Here is a 21,413-nt window from a genome sequence, read left to right as displayed (position 1 = left end):
ATTAAAAGATATCATAAGAAATGAATCACTTTTCCACCAATTTTGGGATACAAATCAGCCCTTACAGCATAAGTAGCACATTATTTAACAGTAAATAAACAAACAAACAAAAGATGGAAAGGGTAAAGAAAAACAAACTAAGGTTCATCAATGTATTTCCTTTTTTAAAATGTTCTGCATAGATGTGCAGATGACATTATATAATATCCATAAATCTGCATAAACTCCTAAAACACAAACTGCAGGATTTTAAAGACCTGAATGTGTATTTTGAGGACAGGAGGAGAGGCAGTGCTTCCTGAATAAACAGATACAAGTGTGTCCTTCGACTCGGTATCTTTACGTTGTGTATGCTGCCATCCAGCGGCTGCTTTGCGCTATTACATCAGCAAACTCAGTCTTTCTGTATCCGGGTCGGCGGATCATGATGGCGGCCACCGCGGACAAAACAGCCGGCATGAGTAAAATGCTGCAGTTTATGAAACTTATCGGACAATTGAAAGTGAGTTATTATAGAAAGAGAACCAAGACACCTCTATGTTGTTATTGTAGATGTGTACATGTGATATGTTCCTGCAGCTTCGTGTGTTTTTTGCCACCAAACCTTTAGTGTACAGTATTTCCCCACAACGGAAAGCCAGAAAAATCTATCACCAGAAGCCAGAGATATATTATCTTTTAGGTCTGCTTACCCGCTTTACCTGCAAAAACAAACAAACAAAAAACTTAAAACTATTCCTACTTGCACTCACGACGAGTTATCAAACACAGTGAAGTCAGTATCTGCACACAGAGTGTCCCCCAAAAAACCCCTGATGAACCAGTTATGAGACAGATATCTGCATGTGTGTCACTGATGGCTGATATTACTCGCAGAGGGTGCCGCGGACCGGCTGGGTGTACAGGAATGTGAAGAAGCCGGAGAGTGTGTCCGACCACATGTACCGCATGGCCATGATGTCTCTGACCATCACTGACCCCACAGTGGACAGGGACAGGTGGGTCCCATACACCTGAAAATCAGTTTTTACACCATTATCTAAAAGGAAAGCTGAAAAACATATAAATGTTCCTCTTTTTATGTGCTCTGGGTCTCTTCCTGTTAAAAGGGACTTCTTCCTTTCCGACATGGCGACAGCTGTCGCCATGTACTTGCTCATAGGAGATCACAAGGAATTGCTCTTTCATATTGCAAGGTTTTTAGCTTGCAGTATAAAGGACCTTGACTGTTGTTGTGAACTCTTGTGTCTCCAGGTGCATAAAGCTGGCTCTGGTTCACGACATGGCAGAGTGCATTGTGGGAGACATCGCGCCATCAGATAACATCAGCAAAGCAGAGAAACACAGGAGAGAAGAGGCAAGCGACTTCATCATAAAGGAGGCAAATACTAAACTTGGCTGTAGTTGTAACTTCTCCTTGCCTTTCAGGAAGCGATGAAGCAACTAACGAGTCTTCTTCCGGAGGCTCTCAGACAGGAAATCTACACACTGTGGGAAGTACGTCTCTGCAAACATGGCATTTGTTGCTTCCTGGCCATGTGCTTTATAATCGGGATGCTTTGTCCTTGTGCAGGAATATGAAACTCAGAGCAGCGCAGAGGCCCGGCTGGTGAAACAGTTTGACCAGCTGGAGATGATCCTGCAGGCGCACGAGTATGAGGAGCTGGAGGGAACACCAGGAAGACTGCAGGAGTTCTTTGACTCCACAGCCGGTACGTCTCCAGCACGTCTATCGTAGCATTTACCCATTTTTCTACTCGCTCTGATCTTGCTGGGCTGTCTTTAGGTCGTTTCCACCACCCGGACGTTCTCCAGTTGGTCAGCTCTATGAACAAAGAGCGAGAAAGTCACATGACCAACACAGATGGCAGAAAGACGTCTGAGCCATCGCAGGCTGCTGATTCGGTGCCTGAAAAAGACCACACAACGTCACACGCTTCCTGACTGTAACACGCACACAGTGAACAGGACTTCTCAGGTAGACAGAGATGCTGGATTCAGACAAACAGTCTGTACAGGGACGCACAAGCTGTAATATTGTTTTTGTTTTTTTTGTCTAAATCACACCAGTTCATTGTTTTAGTCATTGTTTTATATGTTTTCAGTTTACACACATTATTGCGTATTTTAAACCAAGACAAAGTTAAAGCAAAGACTGAAGATTTGAAGTAGCAAATGACTTTTAAGGAACCGCTACGTTTACATATTATCTAGTAACGCCATTTCTTGATCTTGTATTTGTGACAGCTTGTGTTTTTCAGTTATTTGATATACATGTACATCTTTAGTGTTTGATACTTGAATGTGAATCAGGTATGAATCTAAAAAAGATGCGCTCACACTTGGCTCCTGAAAGTAAACTTAGAGGCTTCAAAACCCAAGTTTGGCATCACATTTATAACTGTGGCGAGGGCTCTCATCTTAACTAATTTGGTGCTTTAAACTTTTCACCTGTGCTGGTGTGATTAGATCTGTGATTGGCTGAACAAATAAGGTGGTGGAGTAGGTCTGATATCAGTTATTGTCAAAGATTCCTTCAGACTGATCTCAGTCGTTCTGCATTTTTAAATTAGACAGAAATTATCTGCAAACCTTCCACAGTCTCTGAGACTGACTGGCGGATGCGACTGTTTGCAGACAGCTTGCCTCCTAAAAGCTGACGTGTGCAATCATCGTGCAATCAAGCAGTTGCGTGTATGCAACACCTTCAAGCTTTGAGCAAGCATTTAATCACCTCAAGCTGCAGCTGGTTTAAGAAAATGAAAAAATCAATACCAGACACTGATTTCTTTATAGATGGAAGGAGGTTGTGGTCTTATTTTTATTCATGACTGAGCTCTTGGCTTGCTCTGAATTAGAAGGTAGCTTTGTCGAGCTAAGTGTGTCCAGTGATTTTCTTTTGAGCTGATTTAATATCAGTTTGCTCACCAAACGTTGTCTCGTTACGATTGTGCACAACAACACATGAATTGAGCTGTGGTTTGGGTAAGGCCTTGAAGGGGACTGGCGGCGGCTCCCGGGCCTGGCAGATCCTGGCAGAAGTGAAAGAATTGAAAAATGGCAGGTAGGATGGGGCATGAAAACAGCTTGCAGAACTGGGTGATCATATATAGATAAGAACAGGAAGTGGCGTGTTTAGAGACGTGGTCCTGGTTCTGAAATTCAGATACTTTAATGCAACAGTGTCGCTGCACCATTACATTGTAGTCCATAAATGATAGGTGTGTTTTAGAAACAATGCTGCAGATAAACGATTATTTTAGTATTCTGCAGGTATTAATGTTTGTTCTGTTTTCCTCATGCTTTTCCAGAGTGCTGTTGAAACTGTAGAGTGACATCAGGTTTGGTTCAAACAATCTTTATTATACATACTAAAGTCATAAAAACAGTTATTGATCATTCACATACAGTGTTATTGTACATGATGGTCACAGTTATGTCTTTTTGTGTTTATGCTGTAAAGACATTTATTACATAAAAGGTTTATTGAAATCAAATTTCCAAAGACAGAACAGAACGAGTTATTTTTAGTGAGTCTGTTTCTGTTTATGGATTTTATTGAATGTATTTCAAGGGCCAAGCATCTTCTCATGGGAGAGGACCAAAAACAAAAGTTTAACACATGGAAGAGAAAGTAAAAACTACAAAACACAAACGATTATTTACTGCAAATAATACAAAGACAAAGTAATGAGTTTGCCACACAGAGCAGATTTGAATAGTTGCAAAGATCATTCTCATCGTTTACGGCACCAACATTTTAGTTATAGTGACACTGAATTCAATTTTTCAGCGTTAAAATGTTCGTTAAAATCTGAGCTCATGTAGTTTCACTACATGCGTAACAGCATTCGCTGGATTAATGCGTCACATTTACAGCCAAGAATTGTGCTCCCGATGATACATCATGTCGCACTGATGCTTTTTCACATATACACCACTGCTTCCTGTAGTTGCTCTCACAGTTTGCATTTAGATATTCAAACAGACCCCAGCTGCAACTCCCAGCTGACTGCTGGCTGCGCCTCCCCAACCCCATGTGTATATCAGTACACTGAGTATATATCGTGAAATGCCGACGACAAAATGTTTTTAGATGCCACAGTGAAACCCGAGGAGCTAGATCTTCTGTAGTAGTGTAAAATCCTTTATACAAATGTCACCCAGGATGTTCAGGTTGATCGGTCACATTTTTACAGCATTAAGTAATAAAATTACTTAATTTTTTAAATCACAAACATATTTCTAGTAAAGATGTGAAACAGCAGTTTTCTGCTGTCCTAATAAAGAAAGGTAGCTGTTTTAAAACTCTCATACTGATGCGGTGTTGAACATCTACTGTCACTTTTTCCACTTGTCTTAAATTTACACATCTCACGGAGGAATCGGCCTTTTGTTTTGTGTCTGGGGAAACCCAGCTGTGATCTGACAGCCGAGTGAACTACATGAGCACAAATGTGCCAAATAGAAGAAGAAGAAAGTACCAGCTCGATATGCGGGGTTTAGGTTCAGTCTGTCTCCTGAAGTTGATGTGTAATCAGCTCAGACTCGTTTCATGTCGTGTTTCAGGTCATTTAAGGCCTATCTGCTAGCTGCTCCTCCCCAACCCCATCTCATCAACATCTGTGGTCTAACGTGGTTAGGAAACCTCTGGAGGACAGATGGCATTCATCAAATCCACTAAAAACCCTTCAACACTATAAATAGAAGGAAAACATTATAGGCTCCTTGCTCTCATTAGTCCCCGTATCATATGAGGTTTAGAGTTGATCTTTTAAAATAAAAGAAGACGACTGCAGCCTTAGGGGTCATTTTGGGTAAATGTAATTATTTAGGTTTTAAGACAATCTGTATTCTGCAAAAGCGCCTTGACACTAAGGATCAAAAGGTGTTGTGCACTGTTTCAGTCAGAGCTTTGAGTTAAAGTGCTGCGACACATCGGCAGCGGAGTTCCCGTTTAAGCCCTGGCTCGTGGTCCGGGTGGAGCCTTAACACTGCCTCTCAGAGCTGTCCATCAAGTTGTTGGTGGGCGTGTCCTGTGAGCTGGCGTGCGCTGCGGATGACAGGACGTCCTCAAAGCTGCCCCCACTCCCGGTGCCGCCAACCTTTGTCTGGGACAAGAAACAAAGGCACAAAAGTGTCACTGAAGCTGTCGTTCTTGTTCTGTGGTGCTACAGAGTCGACTCAAGGTGGCAGACTTTTACAAAGACTGAAGCTGTCGGGCATTTGCAGGGCGTGTACATGGAAACAGGAGTCATTTCACCAGCTTTTGTTCCAACTTTGCCGACCACCACAGCAGATTTCAAATCAAATAATCAACATGTGATTAAAGTACAGATATTCAACTTTGATTCAAAATGCCATTAACTGTTTAAGAATTTACATTTTCAGAGGCTCATAAAGTAACTGGACAAACTAACAAATTTGTATAACCCGTGAACATCACCACATCCTGGATAACTTTGAGATGCTCTGGTGGGCCTTTACACTTTGAAACTTCAGCTATTGTGTCTGCTTTGTTTGTCATTAAATAAGGGAACACGAGTCACCTGATTACAGAACCGCTTGTCAGTGAATTTTCCAGTTACTTTTCAGCCACTGTTTGTAATTCATGAACCGTTAATGCAGCTGTTTTGTAAAGCCTCTTGAATTAAAGCTGAAAGTCTGCACTTCAATCACAGCTTTATTGTTTGATTTAAAATCCTCTGTGATGGTGTACAGCGGAAAAAATACAAAAATTGTGTCTTAGGCCAAGAAATCATGTACCAAACTGATCATTTACATCACATTTGAAGCATCCATACATGAATGAGTGAAAATGTGCTTTCAGTCAATTTGAAAACCAAAACTCTTAATATAAACCTCTCTGGTGATCTAGTCGGGTAAAAACAGGGTCAGTTTCACAGCTTACTAACCCATAAATGTTGCTTCCTAGTACACTCCTCTGGACTCTTAGGACTTGTTTTGGTATCACTATAAATGTCAGTAATCAGTGGGTTCCCTGTCAGAGTGTAGGCTCATAATTACACACTAATTATAGTACTTTGTTTTATGCGTCAGTACTTAGAAGCTGCAACCTGACCAGCTTCTTTATGTGCAGCGTTCACATGAAATAGTTTTTAGTTTATCTTGAAAAACATTCAAAAGTGCCCCTAAATGCCTCGGATTAAGTGAGACTACTTTTAAGGCAAACACACTCTGTTTGAGGCTTTTCACATGTTATCACTTTATAATGCTAAATCTCTCTCTCACACACACACACATGGTTACCTTGATAGTGGAAACTGTGTTCTCAACTTTCTCTTCAAAAGACCTGAAGCTGGGAGAGTTTCTGTGAAAAAGGGAGGGAAAGATTATTAAAAAATAAACCACATTTTGCTGTCTTATCACATGAGCACACAATTATTTGTGAAATCCTCTTCTGAAATAGAAGAAGCTACTTTTGGCAGCGCCCTTATTCAAAAAGGGGTCATGTTTGATTTGTAAAATATTCTGAAATAACACAATGGGGGTTTTTTGGTACTGCAACACAAAAAAGTCAAAATGACCTGAAGAAGTGAGCATGTGGAAAAAAACACACCAGGTATTTTTCCAGGTGTGTCAGGGTCAGAGTGCCTTTAACTAAATACAAAGCAGTGCAAGCGTTGCATTAACTCCTAAAGACTGCACAGGATTTTTTTGTGTTAATACACAAAAACTTCAAATTTTAAATGATCATCTCACATATAAACATCTCTCTCTCACTCACACACACACAAAGACACGCACAAAAGCACAGAGTGGTTACCTCATAGCGGGCATGCTCATAGAGTGTTTGATAGAGTAACTGTCCCCGGAGAGCGTGGTGAGAGAAGAGTTAATGATTAACACAGGTTACACGCACTCACCAAACCAGAAACAAAGCCAAGAGTCAGAGCAGTGCTTAGCTGTTCTGTCCTGATGCTGTGCATGTGCAGAGTGTGACAGAGGATTACGTACAGGAAAGCAGTTACATGTCAAAAGATATGCAAGCAAGGAATTAGCAGCAGCCACTCCAGAGTTTCTCGTGTATTTTCATTAATCTCTCTTCAATAGATTTATTAAATAAAGCTATTAATTTAAAACTGAAAAATCCAATGTGGTCCTAAATTTGTTTTTTATTAGCTTAGCTTTAGCACTCTCTGCACAGGGAAGTGCAGCCACTCATGTGACTCAGTCAGGAAGACAGTTTCTCTCCCCGAAAACAAAACTGATGTGATTCTGGGCTCAGACCAGAACCTGACTGAGTCCATACTGTGCTGTCCAGTTAGTGCTATCAGCTGATCTGACTGAGATCTACTCACTGCAACAGACTCCTTACTTTGATAAAATCTACTGTGTGGCTCCTTACCCTATGGAGTTGGATCTTAGGAAGCATGAAAAAAGACGGAAAAACATTTTAGGATACTTGGACAAGCCGATGTCAGCATTACAGTCACACTCTGTCAAATTCACTTTACCAAACATTAATATCAATACAAAACTATTTAACTACAAAAGGCAAACTACCACTACTACACTTATTTTAGGTAACACAAGTAACCAACTCTTTGAAACTTGACTCTTAAAACATGTGTAAACAATCTGTGTTAGAAGAAGAAAACAGAAGAAGAACAAGGGAAACAGTGTCACAGTGACTGGAAACCCAGCTGTGGAACTCGGTTGACAAACAACAGTGTAAATCATCTTTGTAACTGTGTTACAGACTGACTTGATTTGACAGTTTGTTTCTATTAATCTACCTGTAACGTGATTTTCTGTAGGTTGTGGGTTGCTTTTTTTGGCGTCATTGGTCAGTGTTAATTGCACAGCATTAACACATGTTATACCAGACAGGCAGCTCCTATTCATATTTGCATGAACATTTTGTGGCACATCCAGTATTTATAGTTCATTACTAAATGTTGCAAGTTAAACCTTTCAACATTTTTTTGTTAATGATCATGATAGATAGATAGATAGATAGATAGATAGATAGATAGATAGATAGATAGATAGATAGATAGATAGATAGATATCCACAGCAAAAATATTCGAATAAGTTCATGCCCACACAAACCAAACCTGTGTAGAGTGTGAGAACATACCTCCGTGGGAACAGTAACTCTAGACCAAACATGCTGGAATATACCAAAGATAATAAGTTGTTGCTTTTCTGCAATTGATATCCTCAAAAAAGGATACATTAAATTACACAGGGAAGTACTGAAAGTATAGTATAATTTTAATTGTATAATTAGAATAGTATAAAAAGTATATAAGTACAGTATTGGTATAGAATAATTAAGTGTAATTGTGCTTCCACTTAAAGCCAAAGAAAGCCAAACTGTCTGCAGAAAAGACTTCTGATTGATTTCACCACTATTACATTATTAATATGAACTATTATTATTATGAAGCACTAGCAACATGGGCCTGGTGACATTGTGATGTCCTCACTGGGCTTTTGGTTCCTAACCTTCAAAAGCTTTTTTTGTTTTCACCTGCACATCCTGGAAATACTTTCTGCATCACCATTGCGCTGTCACGCAGTCATCTGTGCACATTTAACACAGGGACACATGCTTTCCTGCAAAACACCCCAACATTGTGTGTGTGTGTGTGTGTGTGTGTGTGTGTGTGTGTGTGTGTATCCGTCTCTCAAACAGAGCAATGTAGACTGTCAGCTCAACAACAACAGAAAGTGACCGAGGGAGACAGCTGCTGCCTCGAGCCCTTTGACTCAGAAAGCAGCTTAGTGCTTCTTACATAATCTGATGCTGCCTTGAACTGTTTAGACCAAGAGTCAAAACTCTGCTGTCTGAGACACAGAGATGGGTAGCACAGATAGAAAGTGTCACCGAGCTGGTTAAAAGTGGAGGCGCACGCGGGGCAGATGGGTTCAACCGGAATGCTTGTGTAAGTTACACAGATGAGCCGATAATGGAGCTTTAAGATGATCAAGTGCCTGCAACGGGCACATTTAAATGGTATCTTTTGTGAGCTACAAGCACACATGAACAACATTTAAAGACTGAATGGTGAAAAAGTTCAAAGACTAAAGCAATTAATGGGATCAATCCATGTGTTTAGACAAAGGAAGCCTGGTTTAATACAAGATGCTCTTGACCTGTCAGCAGAACTACTAGCACAGCTTTTATTAAGATAAAATCCACTTTTAGACAAACAATGACTGAAAACCTTCACAAACAAGGGCTTCGATTCATTAGCACATATTCCTCTGCAGAAGGACGACATTTATCACACTATTTGGCGAACATGCTTCACTGAAGAGGCAAGATGACTTTAGACATTTGAAACAGTTTATCTAATCTATGTTTAAAACCGTTTGCAGATCGGGTGTCACAGAAGGCAACGCCATGTGTCCACAGAACAACCAAATTCATTGGGTGACTGGCCACACGGTTTGCATACAACTACTGTCACTGTTAAAGCTGTTTGGCAAGTGTGAAGCAGGAAATTCAATGAACATGTGACCATCAGTCTGTACCTCATATCTCCAATCTTCCTGGTGATGGTGCTGCCGAGCGTGCTGAAGGCTGCCGAGGTTCTCTGTCCCGCTGTGGAAAGCGTCTCTGATGTCTTCTTGTAGCTGCCAAAAACCCCCAAAACAAAACACACAAAGGTGCGTGCAGTGAAAGATAAAGACGCATACACAACACAGGCTTGTTCGGAGAAAACAAAAGCATGAACATGCTGTAATTAAAACTTGCACTACTGAGGTTTTACAGGAGCAAATGGAATAAGTCACAGTTCATGTTGGGTGATTCCTTTAGCTGATAATTCATATGTGCAATTATTTTTACAAAGCCTCACTTCAATCACTGGTAATAAAAATAACCATCTAGCTTATTTTGAAATTATTTGTTAGCGTTAAGTAAAAAGGCGAACACATAACTTTAAGGCCCTACTTTGCTTTTTTGTATTGTAGAAATTTGACATGAATTTATGTTGGGCCTGTTTGCTTCCAGATCGTCTATCACAGCTTCTCGCATGTCTGTGTTGCCCAGTTTCTCTAACACCACACATTGCTGTGGTCACCCTGGTTCATTATAGATGAGGATGGAGTCTGTGTGTAAGGTGATCTTCGGTGAAAAGTGTAACTGGATAAGAAAGCTGGCCTTCAGAGACTATCCTCTTGCTCTTCTTTGTCTCTTGCTGTCTGGATAAAAGCTCAGTGCTGACCATCTGATCAGAAAATTTGATTGTTTCTCTGGAGACAGAGACACTAAAAGATCTTACAGAAACAACATTTTGGAGATGAGAAGATGGCTCTTTAGCTTAGTATTCCCATCAAGAGACTTACCAAGTATCTTTGGAGCTAACTATTATCACCTGGTCTTGTACAGATAAATGAAAAATTAAAAGGAAAACCCAACACAATAGTATTTGGGTTCCTGCTAAGGTGTTAGGTTAATACATGCTGCCAGAACAGCTTCAGTCTGTCCTAGCATGTCTCTGAAGGTCTAGTGAAGGGATAAAAATAATTCTTATAGAAAACATTCCCGATCACAGTGATAAGGAACGCAGTGTAACAAGCACCGGATTCACATGAGATGTGGTGACTGGGCACGATTCACTACTTTTCATTTTATCCAACCATCTGGATGTTATCTTTGAAAAAAAAAACACTCCTTTTGAGATAGAAATGTAGGATCACTGGGTAAATTTGATCACTTTGCACTTAACTGCTAAACCATCATGTTTTTCCATCCGTTAACTATCCCTGCTTGTCCTACAAGCCTGAGTCGATCGCAGTGCCATGCATGCAGAGCATTACAGAACCACCAGATCTTCTTACTATGGAGGTCGAGGCTTTCTGTTTTCCTTTTAATTTGTCACCCTCTGAGATTTTTTGGAAAGAACAGAAAACCAGCACATTTCCCCAAACTCCAAACTATTCCTATTAATCTTTAAATAAGATCAACTCCTGCAGATCTGCATGAACATCAAAGCCCCGGTAAAATCAAACCTAAAACCTGCAGGGCTGCACGTTTTGTACCATTTCATTCACTATTAGGTTGGTAGATAGTTGTACACTTTTTAAAGCACACAGTTGAAATCAATATTTCTTTAAGGGAATTTTTTTTTCAGAAATACACCGACAACTTCTCTTTAAAAAAAAGAGAAGTACACAAACAATAAATGTTTCCTGTTACAGGTAGGGAAGTGACATTTAAAAGAAAATCATAGTACAGTACAATGACTTCCAGCTGCTAAAGGGAACATGTACTACTAATTGTGCACTGAGGACAACCATAGCCTTCAGCACTGGGTGATGTGTTTTGATCAGGTTTATGGTGTCTGTTACAGTGAGCACAACAAAGATAACAAATCACACACATGCTGTGCAGCCAGGAGCAGAACATTATGTTTTTTTAATTAGCTTTTTGATATCTGGCACTCGTTTTGGATAGTCAATGCTGGCTGTTAAGAAGAGAGAAACCTGCTCTTTGTGTGATTACTTTGAGTGTGTCCTATGAAGGGCATCAGTGTTTACAGCTAACATAAAAGCCATTCTGCCGTGTACACTTCGAAACACAAACCTTATTAAGCACACAAATTCTTTCTTTGTTTCTTAGCTGTGTGATGTAGCCTCTCTCTCTCACACACACACACTGTAACTTACGCTACTGAGCTCTGCATGTCGTGCCAGCCTCTGCTGAAGTTGGTTTTGAGCTCGCTCAGAGGAGTGATGCCCAGTTTCTGTTTGAGCTCCGCATGCTGCTTCTCTTTGGAAGACAAAACCTGCCTCAGTGTGCCGATCTCCTCTTCCAGCTGGACATGCACAGAAAGACACAGCTTCTAAAGTGACTTCATAGACCGAGATAAAAAAGTCATCATCCTAATGCTAAAGATATATTTGTGTTCTTGTGTGTGTTTACTTTAGCTAACTCTTGCTGAATCTCCTCCCTCTCTTCCTCCGTCATGGAGGCGCTCAGGTTGACGTCTGACACAAAGTCTTCATCAGCCTCTCTCAGTGGCTCCGAATCTAGAAAACCTGTGTGAAACACACACAAAGGCACCATAAATGCACTTTAGCGTGTCCATGTGTGACCTTAAAACTGACGACACCCTAATGACAAGGTGTGAATTCAACATTTCAAGGTGAAAATCTGGTCTCTGACCACCAGTAAATCTGTACTTGGCGCCGATTTATTTCCTGGTATTGTTACTTGTTTTGTTGCCATCGTGTATTTTTAAATGAGCCATGTCAGAGACAATCTGGCATCCATGCCTCATTCTGCCTTTTTCTGCTTCATTGTTTTTTTTGACTCTGCTTTTTCCACGTTTTCTGTGTCTGTCTCCATCTCTGATCGTGTCTCTGACAGTTATGTAATCTGAGGCTGCAGCCTGTAGTGCCCTAATCTGGCTTAACTGATGTGGATTATCGTGCTTAAACTCTGCTGACCAACACCACGGGCAAACACAAACACTAACGCACACTCAAACAAGATGGGTTGAGACTTCGGGGAGGAGAGCAAATTTTAAGTTGCAGTGATTGATTTTCAGTTTTGTAGCAAATGAAAAACATGCGCTTGGGGAAAAGCGTTGAATTGAGATTAAAGACATTATGTAAAACCTCCGCTTGCTTACAAGAGCGGCATCGCAGCCGTCTGCCCAACTTACGAGCTATAAGAAATGAAATATGATTAGACAGGACAGAACACACACATAATTCAGATACACAAACAGAATGAAACAACTACAGTAAATGACGCTTTCTGATTAGCAATGTTTATTTACCTTTTAATTCTATTGAAATAATAGTTGCAGAGAGGTGCAAACACCCAAAATAAAGCATGAGCTGAAGGTGAACTCGCTTAGACTATTTTAGTATGATCCGTCTTATACTGTTGCACCATTTGCTTTTATGATATTTGTAAAGGGCTTAACAGCAGCACACAGTACCAGGAAACAGCAGGAGGGCAGTGTACACACAACGCAAGAAAGGTAAATACACGCAAGTCGTGTGTCAATGAACACTTAAAGTTATCCCTTTAAATGCTGACTCAGACGCCATTTCGACAGGATGGAAGTAAAACGTTTTCACGTACCTGCGGTGAGGTGTCCCCTCTCTTGATGTGGCCGCATTATAAGACAGGTGAGGGGACAGTGAGGTTAGTAAAGACTAATGTACTGCACTGTGTCGCCACTCTCCACTGACTGTAGTGGCTACTTTAACATATCAGCAGTTCAGTTCTTTGAAAACTAAGGTTAAAGGGGACACAGCAGCAGCTCATGCAGCAAACTCACACACAAAAACAGCGTACAGCACGAAACTCAAGCACAGCTTGCAGCAGTTCAGTCCGTTGCAGGTCTTTCTACAGTAAAGAGCTTTTTCTGCTAACATTACACAGCAGGAGGACAATGAGATTTTAAACCCCTGCGGTTTCAATAGAAGCTTTTCATGTCTGTCTTAAGTGCACTCAGAAAGCAGTGTCCCTGTTTACACAGCCTTAAAAAGCCAGGCAGAGCCCCGGTTTAGATATTTTCTACCAGAGTTGGTAAAGCTTGGGAAACAAAACACTACACAACACAACACACCATCTCTGCTGAAGTTCGTCTGCAAGGTACAGATTATGTTTTCTTTTCAAAGTGCTTTTGAATATAAAGGTAAAAACCACTGCAAGGTAGCTATGAATGACCACATTTGAGTGCTGTTCTTTACTTGTTAGCTGATGATTTTTGCAATTTTTTGGCTAACCTTGATTTCCTTTTAGCTAACTTTTTTTTAAAGACCTAAGCTATGTCTGTCTGTCCAAAACCTTTGAGGTCCACCAAAATATTGCTTTAGCTAAGAAATACCCTGGTTAAGAGTAGTTATAAGGCATCTTATGCCTTTATTTGACAGTGAAATATAGATAAGAGTGAAAGGGGAATAACCTGCAGAAAGGTTAATGTTCATTGGGTAAAATCAAACAGACAGACATTGAAAACAAGATTCAGTGTAAGATCAGGTACTGACAATCTCAATTTCCCAGGTCTTCACATAGGTCTAGAGACCAGTTGGGGATCCTCAAACAAGCAGTGGTTGCAAAGGAAAAATGTGTATTCTCTGACTGGCTGGCAAGTGGTTGCTGGCAGTCGCTAGCAAGAAACTGGTTTCAAAGAAACAGTGCTACTGCAGTAGAGGCGATGATTGGTCGCCTTCAAAGTAAAAGTTTTGCGATAATACACAGCATTTGATTTCTCCGTGTCTAATTGCTGTCACACTTTTTCAAATGTTGCTGAAGCTCGGTGGTTTGTTAGCAAGTGTTTGCAGGCAAGTCTGTGTCTTCCATGCAAACTACAGTGGACGGTGACAACCTGCTAGTGACAAAAGCAATCACAAGCAAGTTTTAGCTGTGGGACGTTCTCCGCGACTGACTTCACCTGGCAACAGCAACCAGTTCAGAAAAACACGTTTCCCTAGCAACCAGAGGTTGCCAGGTGTCAAAAACTGGTCTCTAGGCCTGTGTGACTGACACTTTTTAATTAAACAGGAGCAGTGGGCCACTAGAAATGTGCAGGCAACATCTAACAACGAGAAGATTAAACTTTGTGAAAAGTTACAATGCTAATTTCATGTTGTTTTTATAATACAATATACAATATACAATATAAAAACTATGTTCTACAACAAAAAAAACTTTTGATTGAACACTTAACATATTGTAGACACTTGGTAACAGAAAGAAAATAAATTCCCCAAAAAAATTGCAGGAATTTGGATTTATTAAATTTATCTGATTGGTTAATTGTTTGATTGCATTTTCCTTGTTGCTGCTGTTAGGCTGAGTGTGGTCTATATTTGAGACTAAATGCAAACTGTATTATATACAGTGGGGTCTGTGTGTTTGCTTTTTAATTATAACCGCTAGGGATACATCCCATGTGAAATTCTAGATGGCTATTATGTTAACGTGACACGAGTGATAAACAACAGTCACTGCCACCTCTGAGTGCATTCTCATTTGAGGACACCACAAAAATCATGTATCGGCAGATACAAATAATTCAATCGTTACTGAGATAAAAGACTGAATTTAGTTTTTAATAGCTTTGTCACAGATCAGATTGCCTGATGCTTACCATGTTGCTTGTGCCAACAGAAGCCCTAGGGGTAGCTGTAGGTTTAAATGTTCAGCCAAAGTGAACGACTGATCTAATCTACAGGCTCTATATCTACATCCCTTGTCACCTGTGCTGTCCAGCTGCATATCCCAAGCGGTGGACGTGGCCCAGGTGTCAGACACTGATGTGTGACCCCACCGGCTGTCCCCTGAGGGTGAAGTTTTACCCCATTCTGTCAGGTTTTCCCCATTTTGGACGACGGAGGTAAAACCATATGAGCTTTTCCTAAGGGACTCCTCATCAGAGGGGTAAAGCTTACCTTGATTCAAACCTGAGTAAAGTCACAGTTTAAAACATGTTCAGTACCTGAGGAAAACAGAATTTTTAATTTTGCAAGCAATTAGTTCTTATTTAATATTTTAGCTTAAGGAAGGGGAAAAAGGCAAAAGTGGGAAAGCTCACAGGCTGTGAAACTGCCTGTAAGCATACAGGAAGTTCCTGCAGACAGAACAGAGTGCTTACTGGTTTAAGGGAAACACAGGAATGTGAGTAATTTCATACAAAGAAATCATCCTATCAGTCAGCAACATCTCATATAACTGCCAACGTTTTTTGCTAGTGGTTTTACGTATACAGTATATCCCTCAAATGGTTTGCACTGTAACAGAATTGCATTTTCTTCCAAAACTGATGAAAGACGTCGAAACTTCACCCAGCAGACACAATGTTAGCATTTACAAGGTTTCATAAAACCTATGGAGGCTTTTTAAAGGAGACAGCTGCATGTGGTGGAAGAAAACACAATTGGTGAGAGCTGAGAGTGTTAAATGAAACGGTAACGTTGTGTACCGCGATACCGAAACAATCCACCGAAGATGTTAAAATGCTCTGAAGGGCTGAGGTGGACCATAATTTTCTGTAGCTATGAGCAAAAACCTGTCATATTACACGTAGTATATCTTTTTCTGTTCTATTGCAGAAACATTTCGTGTGGTTTAAATGCATTCCCACATATACATTCATATTTCAGGTCTTTGAAAAAATAGATTATTTGTGATTTAACAGGTATCATGCACTCAAATCAGCCTGATCACTGCTGCTTTGGGTAAAGTTATATCAAATTCAATGAAAGGAATGACTTTCCCTTCAATTTAAGGAATAAAATTCCAGTCTTTTTGTCTTTTTACTTGTTGGTTTATTCACACAGACCAAACTCACTCATCTGACTGTTCATTAAATCAACACTGAATAACAGAAGGGCAATAAGTGCTCCAGTAATTCCTATAGACAGGCACCTTTAAACATTCTGCACCTTTACTGCTTCAGCATTGCTCAGAGCACCACTGCATGACGTGGTTTTATGCTTTTTGTGATTCAGGGTGGATTTACGGGTTTCTTTTGCTTTACTGGGAGAGTTGAGTCTTACCCTGCTCTCCCTCGTGTATGGCTGAATCAACCCATTCCTCTCCGGGGCCCATGCTGCCCCAGTCCACCACTGATCCACTCAGAACACTAGAGTACATCTCTGCAGCGGAGCAAGGCAGCAGGGTGAGGGGACACAAGAAATCCGGTTATACATGCAAACATGGAGACTTCTCCTCCCTGACAGCTGTAGTTAGGCCCAGCTCAGTGCAGGAACAGGAAACCTGACTTTTGACCCTATGTGCCACTGATATGAACTTCTCCGAGCTCTTTAAACATGATGTAGCTCCTTCTTATTATTTAGAGACCCAGACCAAGAAGAAATCAGTGCCACAGAGGGTTCACAATGGGATCTTGTATAACTTTGAAACAATCCAGAAAGAATATCTGAAGCTATTAGGCAATACAAGCTCCCTTCTTGCAGATGAAATCTCATTACACCACACTCCAGCACTACAGGAGGAAGTTGGCCAGGATAAGGCCAGTTTCACTTACAATATGTCCCTCTGGTTCCACATTTTGACAATGAGGCAAAGCTGACTGGCAAAAACAGTTTTTCCAGGGAAGAAAAAGATCACGTACTTGGGTGGAAAAACACTGAGCATACATTTTAATCTAAAAAGCATGTTTTATGGTAATAAAGAAGAATAATTTCCTCAGAGGTGGGTCTTATACAGCAACATGTGTGATTTTAGCTACTCAAAGCAGGTCATACCAGACTGTGAGGGTCTTTTAGCACTAACACTGATTTATGTCATAGGGTGCTCAGAAGAAAATTGTCTCCTTCTTTACTGTCCATTCTGTGTGTCTCCTCCCTCCCCCTGCTTTTTTGTGGGGGTGAAATACCTTTGGTCACAAGATTACCATTCGGCCCAGCGGTCATGTGGCTATGCTAAATCAGAGGCTTGGGGATGGTCATATGGCTGAAAAAATTAATTAAAGCTGGCAAACAGTAGATACTGCACATAACATTTACAGCAGTTAACACAAAAAAAATCCCTGTTCCAGACATTACAGCTGCTTGTACATGGGTAACCATGAAATATAACCAAAAGTATTGCTTTATAAAAAACAAATAAGTTGATTATAAAGTTCATATTCCCATATCAGAGTCTTTTCCCCCCTTTTTCCTCCCTCTCTAAGCCTTTCCGGCTTCCTGTTAGCTGTAACAGGTACCTATTTAGAATCAGACTGCAAAAGAATGCAATTACCTACCTGAATAAGCAATCCTTTATATCCCACACAAGCAGAGCTACTGCTCGAGCTCCAGCTTTCATTTTCACAATTCATTTGGTCTGAGCAGTCAGTCAACGTTATTTATCTATAGCTTGGAGTCACTCTGTACTCTAAAAACAACACAGATTCTTTGCACTGCTGTAGAAAACGAAAGCAATGCGTCTTCTGTAAAGCCTTTTGCGGCAGTGATTTTATCTCCTGCAGTACCTGCAGCAGACCAAAGCGCAAAGGTAGTGGACAGGGGAAGGATGGAGGGGGGCTAAGCCAATTCCTGAGGTGAATAGAAAGCATTCTGGCTTTGCAGAACTTCCACAAATAGCCTGAAAGTCACCACATAGAGGGGGTAAACAGTAGCCAGCCCAGGATTTGGTCAGGAGTTTCCATGTCGTCTTACAGTGTGCGTGCGTGTGTGTGCATGAAGCTTCTTAACTGTTGCACTGCTTCTTAAAAACGCAGCACCCTCAACAAACAGTCTTTACACTGAAGGCGCCATGCAGCAACAGATGAAGCTGACATAAGCAGCAGCAGATGCTCCGCTTTATACACTTTTCCCCCCCCTCTTCTCCATTCCCACAGCGACGTCATAACAGTGGCGCGTGCAACACTCAAGTTCAACTCATTATCAGATCAACTGGAAACAAAAAGTAACGCTGCGGATTCAGTTATCCCGGTCTGAGAGGTAAGAAACGGCACTCACTCACCTTGCTGCCTGGTTTCCATGAGCGACGCACAGGTGAGCTTCACAACAAATAATAATAAAAAAAAACGCGCTCTGAGTCAACAAGGATCGGCCGCACGGGCAGCTGCACCGCTCCTCGGGTCAGTCCGTGTGTCAAGTTTCCGTGGATGTCACGCACGCTGGGCCAGTTCCCGGGCGGAGCCTGCAGCGCGAGCCAATGAGCGCGCGCAGTTTTAATGTAGTTAATTTGCTCCGTGCACAGGAAGCTGCGCTCGGTGGACACAACGAAGATGCCACAGCGACAAAGGTCCAGAAAATAAATGTGTTTGTTGGAGGTGGAGAAATATTTTCATTTTCATTATTAAAAAACAAACAAACCGGAACATAAAAATACAAATAAAGAGATAAAAATAAGGTAAATATTTAAATGTAACCATCTTGGATGTTGTGAGCTACTAGTACATATAAAGTAGTGCATGTACTACACCTCTGCACTGTCTGTGCACTTATTATTTCACTCATGTCTAATTGTACATTTTTTAATCGATTTCATTTTGTGCTGTAATTTAATTATATTTATTCATGTAATTTTTTCTAATGTATTTTTATTCCCGTGTTTAACACTTTGGTCAGTGGTTTCTGTTTTTAAAGTACTTAAGTAAAGTAAATAAGGTTGGCTTTGCTCTTACTGGTGTGTTTGTACCACTCCTGACACGACTACTCACACTTCAGTTGAACACTAAATAAGCCACTTACACTTAATGTTATTACTTGTTTTTAAGCCATTAATGAATCTGCCATTTTTTTTTCAGAATTCATTACACCGCTGTTTTAGTGTCTACTTGTTCATAGGAAATAATGAGGTTTTGGCCTTAGACTGCCCATGGTTATGTTGGCTTCACCTCCTCTGGTGCACTTATGACCCCTGCTGACATAAAACTGCAGTCACAGCCGTGCTTACACGAATACACAGACTGTAGCCACTTAAACACCCTGTCAAACAGACCTCAGAAAGAGCTGCATAATTGAGAGAGGCCTCCACTTTATCTACGAACAAAGAAGCAGAGTGTTTCGGTGATGCGTTAATATAAAAAAGAATCAGGCAAACCGGGGCATTTTGGCATTTGACTTACTTTACTTTATTCTCCGTTAATAAAGCAAATGTTCAGGAGAAAACAGTGTTTGTGCCTGGCTAAGTGAGCAACAATAACAAATATTACTAGCAGATGTTTCAGCAGGTGGAAGAAGGTTTTCCTGGTGAAAACAAGGAACATACTCATCAAGCGTCTCTAACATTTCCTTGAATAGGAATACCCGTGGATAACTGTGTGGCGTGTACACATAAACCTGCTGCTGTTGTCGTTCCAACAACTTTGCATGTCTAGATAGGGAAAACCCAACCCGATGTTACTGATAGTACACCACCATATTGCAACATCACTTGTCCTGAGTCAAACTTATGCTGAAATGACACTGAAATCGTTTTTTTTTTGGCGTGATTAACTCTTTCATCGAGACAGGGTTAGTCCCGTGTTGGCCTTAAATTATATTCATCTGATGAGTGCAATAGCCTCCTCGAATTAATCCAAAGAGCGAGTCGGAAACATGGTGACAGAGTAACTTGTGCAAAAAGGTACAAAGAGTATTTGGGATGTAGCGAAACCCACTGCATTGTGGCACTTATAAAATTTCAGAAGTTTAGTTTAATCTGAAGCTATAAAACATATTTTTAGCAGGAAAACACTGAGTCATCTGCATATCTTCTGTGTGGTATGGGTAAGACATCCATAAATATATATTCCTTCAACAGTAGTTTCAGACAAATTTATTTTACATCAAGAAGCCTGTTGTACTGCTCTATTAACTGTTCTAATAAATAACACATACAACAGCAGGCTGATAAGACTGCACCCTTGTCTGTAATATTTGCAGGACCCTGAATAAAAAGTTGGTAATCTGATCTATTGTTGATGTGAAGGCACCATTGCATATTTATGCCAATAAAACCGGGAATGTCATATAAACAAAACAAAGACCATGGGTGTCAACCAGCCAATGCTTCCCAGCAAGGGGAAAAAAATCATGACCTGAAACAACTCTAATGTCACTAAATGAATATACAGAGCAGCTTCTGGTTACAGCTTTAACCAAAGAGCTCCTGGCTATAGTAACACAACAACAGTAACAACAAAGATGGGATTTCTGCATGGCATTAGCACTGGGCAGAGTTATGCAACACAGATGTGTATAAAAGGGTAAAAACCTGATGTGACATGGAAAAGAACCATCCCATAAGACCTCAATTATCTGTATTTACAAAAAAACCCCAAAAACAAAAGGCAAATTTGCCATCTTTTTTTTTCTACGAGCTAACCATTAAAGAAAAATTTAAATTTAGGAAAATGCTAAAGGACAATAGTCTAAAGGACATATTCTCTGTCAATCATTTAATAACTTTAAAAAAAAAAACAAAAAAAACAAGCAGCAATTCAATACACCAGTGTAGCTGAAACGTGCCTGCATGAAATGCATGTGAGTAAATGTTAAAAGCATTCAGTTTGGCCCATTCATTGCACATCCGCCTCCATGCTGCTGATTTACTAATACATATTGTAATGTACAGGTTTAACCCGTGACCAGAGTGCAGACCGGACAGTGGCGGCTGCACCCAGACAGTTTGATCTTCTTTTGACACTACAGTGGTTTTACTTCCTGGAATTTAAACCAGGGTTTCTAATCCCTGAAGCTCCAGGCATCAGGAAGAGCTGCGACTCTAGAGTGCAGTTGAGGATATCTGTGGCACAGCTCAGGTAAGATGGGAGTCTCTGGGTTACAGTGAAGAGAAAAGCAAACTTCCTGAGAACAGATTCAAACCCAGAATCGTGACCCTGTTGTGGTTGTTCAGATCGGGTGTGTAACAATCTGTGTATGTATATTGCGCCTACAGCTGACACGTTGTATGTGTTAACTCCCAGATGTAGAAAAGAGATCAGGTCATGGG

The 21,413-nt window shown here is 40.7% G+C and overlaps 2 protein-coding genes across 4 annotated transcripts; one reads left to right on the top strand and one right to left on the bottom strand.

Moving 5' to 3' along the window:
* The first annotated feature begins 421 nt into the window (after positions 1–421).
* On the top strand, positions 422–2,100 carry hddc2 (HD domain containing 2). The gene is made up of 6 exons (XM_085373079.1): positions 422–502; positions 877–998; positions 1,255–1,357; positions 1,429–1,497; positions 1,574–1,712; positions 1,787–2,100. Exons 1-6 carry the CDS (start codon positions 425–427, stop codon positions 1,942–1,944), a joined length of 669 nt encoding a protein of 222 aa, XP_085229205.1. The 5' UTR covers positions 422–424; the 3' UTR covers positions 1,945–2,100.
* A 2,144-nt stretch (positions 2,101–4,244) lies between these two features.
* Positions 4,245–20,851, bottom strand: tpd52l1 (tpd52 like 1). Of its 3 annotated transcripts, none has more exons than XM_085373608.1 (6): positions 18,435–20,851; positions 11,904–12,019; positions 11,648–11,796; positions 9,509–9,610; positions 6,271–6,331; positions 4,245–5,111 (listed from the first exon to the last, which is right to left on the bottom strand). In XM_085373608.1, the coding sequence occupies exons 1-6, from the start codon at positions 18,451–18,453 to the stop codon at positions 4,989–4,991; spliced, it is 570 nt and encodes a 189-aa protein (XP_085229734.1). In that variant the 5' UTR covers positions 18,454–20,851; the 3' UTR covers positions 4,245–4,988. The 3 variants fall into 3 exon arrangements, with proteins under 3 accessions (XP_085229734.1, XP_085229732.1, XP_085229733.1); XM_085373606.1 differs by lacking the exon at positions 18,435–20,851 and adding an exon at positions 13,077–13,896; XM_085373607.1 differs by lacking the exon at positions 18,435–20,851 and having other exon boundaries at positions 11,904–12,724.
* Between the last annotated feature and the right edge of the window lie 562 nt (positions 20,852–21,413).

This window comes from Diplotaxodon limnothrissa, linkage group LG15, assembly GCF_057381915.1.
Source record: "Diplotaxodon limnothrissa isolate DT_005_m linkage group LG15, D_limnothrissa_male_GT1.1, whole genome shotgun sequence".
Taxonomy (NCBI): Eukaryota; Metazoa; Chordata; class Actinopteri; order Cichliformes; family Cichlidae; genus Diplotaxodon; species Diplotaxodon limnothrissa.
This window is presented reverse-complemented; position numbering and strand designations above follow the sequence as displayed.